At 48.9% G+C, this 6,965-nt stretch overlaps 1 protein-coding gene across 1 annotated transcript; it reads left to right on the top strand.

The window, feature by feature from the left end:
• Positions 1-1,472: 1,472 nt before the first annotated feature.
• On the top strand, positions 1,473-4,359 carry PAQR9 (progestin and adipoQ receptor family member 9). The gene has a single exon (XM_006263326.4). It carries the CDS (start codon positions 1,880-1,882, stop codon positions 3,161-3,163), a length of 1,284 nt encoding a protein of 427 aa, XP_006263388.3. The 5' UTR covers positions 1,473-1,879; the 3' UTR covers positions 3,164-4,359.
• The last annotated feature ends 2,606 nt before the right edge of the window (positions 4,360-6,965 follow it).

The following is a 6,965-nucleotide window of genomic DNA, read 5'->3' as shown; positions in this document are numbered from 1 at the left end:
TCGCAGAACCTGTTGCTGCTGGGCCACCATCTGTTACAGCAGCTGTTACTGGTTCTCTGCCATTCAGTCCAAGCCCATGTCGCCATCAGTGAACCAACCCATTTCATCAAACCATGAAAGGGCTGTATCCAGGCACATTTCCTTTCAGGTCTCCATTTTCAGAGAGTCTATTCACTCAGTTTTCTCCCCCCCATTTTCATATAGCCTACAGCAAAGATCAAATTCTTTACCACATATAACTACATCACTTCAAGACTCACTAAAAAACATCCTTAAGCCCCCATTTAGGTGCACAGCAATTTAATCATTGCTCCTTCTAGGTGAGGAGCTAACAAGAGGCATTTACTGAGTACCAGCAAGTGAGTACCTAATGACAAATGAGCAGTAGACCTGCATCAGGCCTATCTTCTCTGAGAGAAACTCTAGCAGATACCCAGTTGTAGTCCAAACTTAAGTCCCATCATAGGCCTATGGTCTTTCAGAGAGAAGGTTAGACATGCCCAATTAGTCCCAGTCACCCCTTCCTCACCAGAAATGAAGCATAATGAAAGGTCTGCCCTCCTTCCTGGTCAGCCTTTCAAGCTTTACAACTATTGCAGGAGTACATGACAGAAGTAAGAGAGGCCAGAGCACCTTTGTGACCCTTTACTGCAGAGCGCAGGTTTGCATATCCCATCCCACAGCAAACACGCAGACCTCTCCTCCTGCCTCCTACACATGGAACTTCTGAGCACGTTTGAGGTCTTTTATCCTTCCAGTTTCATTTGTCTCTTTGCTGCTCCTCTGGTTTCATTCAACTGTGTCCACACCTGAAGACTGCAGAAGTTCTTTGATTTTCTAGTCCGCTTCTGTATTTCTTTAAAGAATACAACTAATGTAACAAAACCTCCCTGTCCAAGAGCTATCATAAGAGAAATATTTTGACTAGAACGGAAAGTGCACTCAGTCCATTCAGCAGCTTGTTTCTACTGTCCTGGGCCTGAGGGCATACCAACATTCTTGTGCCCCTCTTCTTTTGCGTGGTTATCCATGTTTTCAATTCATCCCACCTCACCCTGATTAATTGTACAAGTTTACATTTTGTTAATCTGTGCAACAAACACAACAGCCAATGCATAAGCTAGGTTTTATTACCATAGAATATCCTACGTAGCTCAGAGTAATAAAGAGACACTTCAGGGCCAAGGGTTATTTAAAGTGAAACCTAGGAGGGAGACCAGGAACCCTCCTCTCCTGAGCTTTCCCCTGCCACGTGCACCCGCCCACCCACCGGCCAGTGAGCCGAGCTGCCTCCCCATCTCTAGTTCCCAGGCCCAAGGGAGGGCAGCCGAGGCCGGCTCCCCTGCTCTGCTCTCTAGGACTTTTGATATGCTGGTGATGTAACAGTGCCCATTACATAACCGCGCAGCTGATCGCGGCCGGATGTGTCCAGGGACCAGCTGTGAAGATCCCCTGCCCCGCGTTATCGGAGCGGCCGCAGGCGGTGCCCAGCCCCAGCACCTTTACCTGCACCTGCGCGGCCTTGGGGAGGTGCGGGCCTTGCGCAACGCGGGGACGGGGACAGGGCGCGCTACCCCGGCCACGCGCTTATCTGCCCTCGGGGCGGGGAGCTGCCACGTGGCTCTGCCCGGCCCCCATCCTCCCTCCCGCTTCATAGCCCGGCTCCGCGGCAGGGCCGGGCTGCGCCATGGGGGCCCGGCGGGCTCATGCCCCCCGGCATCAATCATTAACCGGGAGGGCGGGGCGGCTGCCCTGCCCGCCCGCCGCTGCCACCGCCGCCGAGCCTGAGCCCGAGGAGGGGGCGCCTGCTCCCGGGAGCGGGGGCTGCGCGCGCCCGCAGGTGCAAGCCCGGCCCCGCCGCAGGGTCTGAATTACCGCGATGCGCAGCTCGGCTGCAGGAGGAGCTGCCGCCGCCGCTGCCCCTGCTGCAATGAGTGATGCTGGAGGCGGAGGAGGAGAAGCGCAAACCCGCTGCAGCTCCCCCGGCAGCGGCGGCGGCGGTGGGGGCGGCTTTGCCTTCGCCAGGTTGCATCCGAGCCCCCGCCGGGGCCGAGCCGCCACCGCCACCGCGCCGCACGGCAGCCAGCGCCCGGCGCCGCCGGGGACCATGCCGCGAGGCCGCGGGGACGCGGAGCGGACGCCCGCCGCCGGGCCGCTGCTGCGCTGGGACGAGGTGCCGGCTGACTTCGTGGAGTGCTTCATCCTGTCGGGCTACCGGCGGCTGCACTGCACGGCGCAGGAGTGCCTGGCCTCCGTGCTGCAGCCCACCAACGAGACGCTCAACTTCTGGACGCACTTCATCCCGCTGCTGCTCTTCCTCAGCCGCTTCTGCCGCCTGCTGCTGCTGCGCGGCGCGGCCGAGCTGCCCTTCCATCACCCCGCGCTGCTGCCGCTCTGGTGCTACGCCTCGGGGGTCGTGCTCACCTTCGCCATGAGCTGCACGGCCCATGTGTTCAGCTGCCTGTCGCTGCGCCTGCGCGCCGCCTTCTTCTACCTGGACTACGCCTCCATCAGCTACTACGGCTTCGCCAGCACCGTGGCCTACTCCTACTACCTGCTGCCCCGCCTGCGGCTGCTGGACGCCCGGGCGCTGAGCCGCTACCTGCAGCAGCACCTGGGCTGGTATGTGGACTGCAGCCTGCCGCTGGCTCTCTACAGCTCGCTGGTGCTGCCCGTGGCCTTTGTGCTGGCCGTCACGTGCACCGTGGCCTGCTGCCGGAGCCGCTCCGAGTGCTGCGCCTACCCTTTCGCCATCCGCACCTTTGTCTTCGCCATGCCGCTTAGCATGGCCTGCCCCATCATGCTAGAGAGCTTCCTCTTTGACCTGCGGGCGCACAACCCCACGCTCTTTGTCTACTTCTACCGCCGCTACTTCTGGCTGCTGGTGGCCGCCTTCTTCAATGTCAGCAAGATCCCTGAGCGCATCCAGCCGGGCCGCTTTGACATCGTGGGCCACAGCCACCAGCTCTTCCACATCTTCACTTTCCTCAGCATCTACGACCAGATGCACTATGTGGAGGAGGGGCTGCTCAACTTCCTTAAGGCGCCACCCACTGCCCCCACCTACCTGGGCACCGTGGGCTACATGCTGCTCCTCATACTCTGCCTGGGGATGGTCATCAGGAAATTCCTGAATGTGGCAGATCTCTGCAAGCAGGACTAGTTGGGCCAGATATTCTCCTTGCCCTTCTTCCTAGTCCTGCTGTTCTGAGAAGATGCTGCAAACCTGAGGTGAAACCCATTGGCAAAAGAGACCACTCCCTTCCAAGGGGAGGTCTCAAGAGGAAACCACCAGTTGCGGACCTGCTAGAAAACTCCTGCTACCATTTAAACCACTAGGCCCTGAGAGGAAGCGATCAAGCCCTGCTGTTTAACAACCTGCTGCTGCTGCCTTGCTGTTAGGGTATGAGCAGAACCTGTGTAGCACTACTGTTCAGTCTACTAGGAAACAATAAAATGCATGGACTGTGAATGCCACTTACTAACTTCAGGCCAGCTAGTCTGGTTAGGAGATGTTATTTAAATTAGCAATATATGCACATGCAATGAGTATTAGTAGGTTTTTAACCAACTCCTATGTGGAATTCCCTATCAGATTATGCACTGACATTTTTCTTCTGTGCTACTGGAGTACCTCTTTGAGGTTATGAGCACTGAAACTGGATTTTAAATGCAAACAAACTGACAGCTCTCTGTAGCTTTTGTGGTATTATAGCCTCTGTGGCTAGTGAACTCAGTTGAGTGGACACTACTGTTAGGATTTTACAGAGAGAGAGGTAAAAAATATGAATGACGGAGTTGTAACCTAATCAAGGATGTCTGGTCAATTGTAAGAGTGAAGGTTGAGTGGCTGATGTTGGCATTCAAGTCCAAAGTGAAAATCTAGAGCCAGGTCCTTAGCTGGTGTGGTTTGGCACAGTGCCATTTCGAAGTCATTGTACCAGCAAGGGATCAAACCTATGTAGTCAAAACCCAGTTGCCCTACTCACACAAAGCACTGAATGTAAGGAGAGTAGGTTTTGGCCTACAGGCCTTCAACCCTACTTTTTTTTTTTTTTAATTATGAAGTGTATAGATCTGACTTTTGCTCTTGAATTGGAGCAGTCAGGTACTGCCATCCTGCAACTACTTACAGAATAAGGTACTATGGAACATGAGTACAGGAGGCAGAATCTGGCTCTCTCTGTACACTAGGTATTATTAGTTTGATATCCTTCTGCATTTTCCTAATTCAGTATGCTGCTGCAGCAGCTGGGTGTTTTTTGAAGCTCTACCTATGGGGCTGTGCCCTAGGCTGCGGAGGATCCGGAGGCTGGACTTTCCTTGAGTCATCATATTTTGCAGGATAACAACCTTACTGATGAGTAGTTTGGGTTGGGGTTTTTTGGGGGGGTGGGGGTTGTTTGTTTTTAAATACAGCTATGAGTACCTTTTCACAGCAACTCAGGCATCACCTTCCTGAAAATTCCGTTCTTGTTAGTGACCTAACATACTATCAATACTAATAAATCTAGGCAAACTTTAAACAGGGTTATAAACAGAAACATTTTAACCTGATTCAGCTAGATAAATAACCAGTATGCAATAATATAATAGAAGGAAATTGCATCTTGACATTTAGATAACAGATAACGTGTACTTCATTTTCAAAATGTATGGTCATTCCTCAGTAGAACTCTAGCCTTGTACTGTACAGGACCCCAGTTGCTCTTTACATGCAGCATATTTATCTCTGTGTAGAAATACATTTCTAGCTGTATATTTATGTCCATGCATGATGTCTTGTTGTCTCACTTAGGCATAACTCTCATTGTCTTCAGCAGGAGTTTTGCCTGACTAGGGAATATAGGATCATGCCTTTAATTTGGTGTTGGAGTCCTCACGCAAACATGGTTGTGAAAGTTGAATGCACCAATGACTCACTTTTAGTGGTGGAGCTACCTCTAGTACTGTGGAGGGACAGTTTCACGGGGATAAAAATGCCTTCAGAGTCTCCACTTCCATGAAAAGTGGGAGTTGGGTATCTTAATTCCTATTTAGGTCTCTAAAACTGTTTCCTAGACTACTTAAGCAGACTTCTCCCAGGCACAAGGCAGGTAGGCACCTGAAAGATCAGAGGTGCATATGCTTTTGTAGGTAACAGCCTACTTTGTAAGATGCTATGGCTTTTCCCACTGTAAATATCAGTAGGACTCCCCAGTTCAATGACTATTTCAATTCCCTCTCATGTGAGGCTCAGCCCTGAAGGCCTTTCATTTCTAGAACTCCCACTAAAACAAGAGAGAGTTTGGAATTTGCAGGGGACTTGTTTCCATTAAGAGGCTTAAACTGCTTGAACTCATAGATGTACTTTTCTATTCCCTACTTACTTTGGAAGCTACTTGGGGAAGAAAATTTCCCAGTTCCATACCATTGATGTGACAGTTTTTGAGGCATCTTAGGCCCAGTATGAAGGGTTTTCTCTCATGCCTTATGAAGTGGGAAGCTGAAGGAAAAGGAGGCCTGCTTCACTTTCTCTGTCAATACTTTTTAACTATTATGGTAAAATGGGCATTATGGAACTACAGTATTTAATAATGCAATGAAAATATATTGCATTCATTCTTTGTCTGCTGTTGGGTTGTTGACGCATCACTTGTGGCTGGGCCACTTGTTGTGTCATAAAGGATATAACTAAATTAGACAAATCCTTGGATCCCAAGCTGTGATCCATGGGCATTACTGGCCCTGTGCCGCTGTATACTTTTTTCCAGCTGCTAAACTGCATTAAGAGATGCTAGAACTACATTAATTATTTTCCTGATATTCTTCCTCCACAAATGATTGTCATTGCCCATGGGATTTTACTCAGTTGGCAGTAAGACAGGAGGGGCTCTACACAGCTGTTAATAGGGATGGATGTTAGTCCATGAGAAAAATCTCTCCATTCAGATGTGGTCCACGTTGTTAAATAAATACATTGCAAGCTCTTGTTAAAAATATAGGGCCAGTTCTTGGAACTGCGCCAAGCTACAGCACCCCCTGGCTACATGGGGGGAGCATGCAGAGCTCCTGAAGTTCAGACCCATAATATTCATCATCTCTTACTCTCCATATACTATGCACATAGACCGTGCTTGATATGTTAAGGACAATGTTGATGTTTCAAATACAATGCACTCACATTGGAAAATATTTTTTTAGCCCTTATGTAGGATGGCGTATACAGGCTTCAAAAAATCATTTATTTGAAAGGTTTACTTAGAAAATGCCATTAGGACATCCAACCCCCAATTAAGAACTGAAAAAGAAAACAGGACAGCCAAGGACAACAGTTCTCAATGCTGAGATGGCTCAAAGCAGCTGAGTGTACAAGCTAAATGTAAAGGAAGTCTCTAAAGCATATTGCATAATGAGTTTTATTTGTGCTTGTCAGTCATGATGTAGAGGACATCTCAAGAGGCAATGTCAGAAAGGCCATACCTAACTTGTAAAAATACATTTGATATTTTCGGTTAAGCCATGTGATATCTATATCTATATATAGATATCTTCATTATCACCAACAGGTTAGTAGTTGAATTGACTAGATTGCAGTTATATCTAGAATCCTATTTACATTAATAAATGATGGTTAAAACTCCACCTAACTTGGAGATTTGGCACAAATACATAATATTAAGAATATTGCTTCATTCTAAACCTTTCTGTTCAGCAACATTTTTAGAGGCAGGTTGAACATCTAAGCCCATTGTGAGATGATTTGGGAAAGTTGATTGCTAGTATTGCTCCCAGAGTCATTGCCAATGGGCTGGAAAAGGTATGGGGAGAACTGATTGAGTTTTCAGAATTCTAACTAGTCGTTTTTTGTTTAAAATGCAGATAAATAAACGGTTACCATGATAATTGCCACACTTCTCTGCATAATTTCTAAGGCACTATTACTTGAATGTCTAATTATTTTTTAAAGGGCGCACACAATGATA

The sequence above is a fragment of the Alligator mississippiensis genome, chromosome 7 (genome assembly GCF_030867095.1).
Source record: "Alligator mississippiensis isolate rAllMis1 chromosome 7, rAllMis1, whole genome shotgun sequence".
NCBI lineage: Eukaryota > Metazoa > Chordata > Crocodylia > Alligatoridae > Alligator > Alligator mississippiensis.
This window is presented reverse-complemented; position numbering and strand designations above follow the sequence as displayed.

What these genes read in the sequence shown, in the direction of transcription:
- PAQR9 (XM_006263326.4), top strand. Translation starts at nt 1,880, where the DNA reads ATGCGCAGCTCGGCTGCAGGAGGAGCTGCCGCCGCCGCTGCCCCTGCT.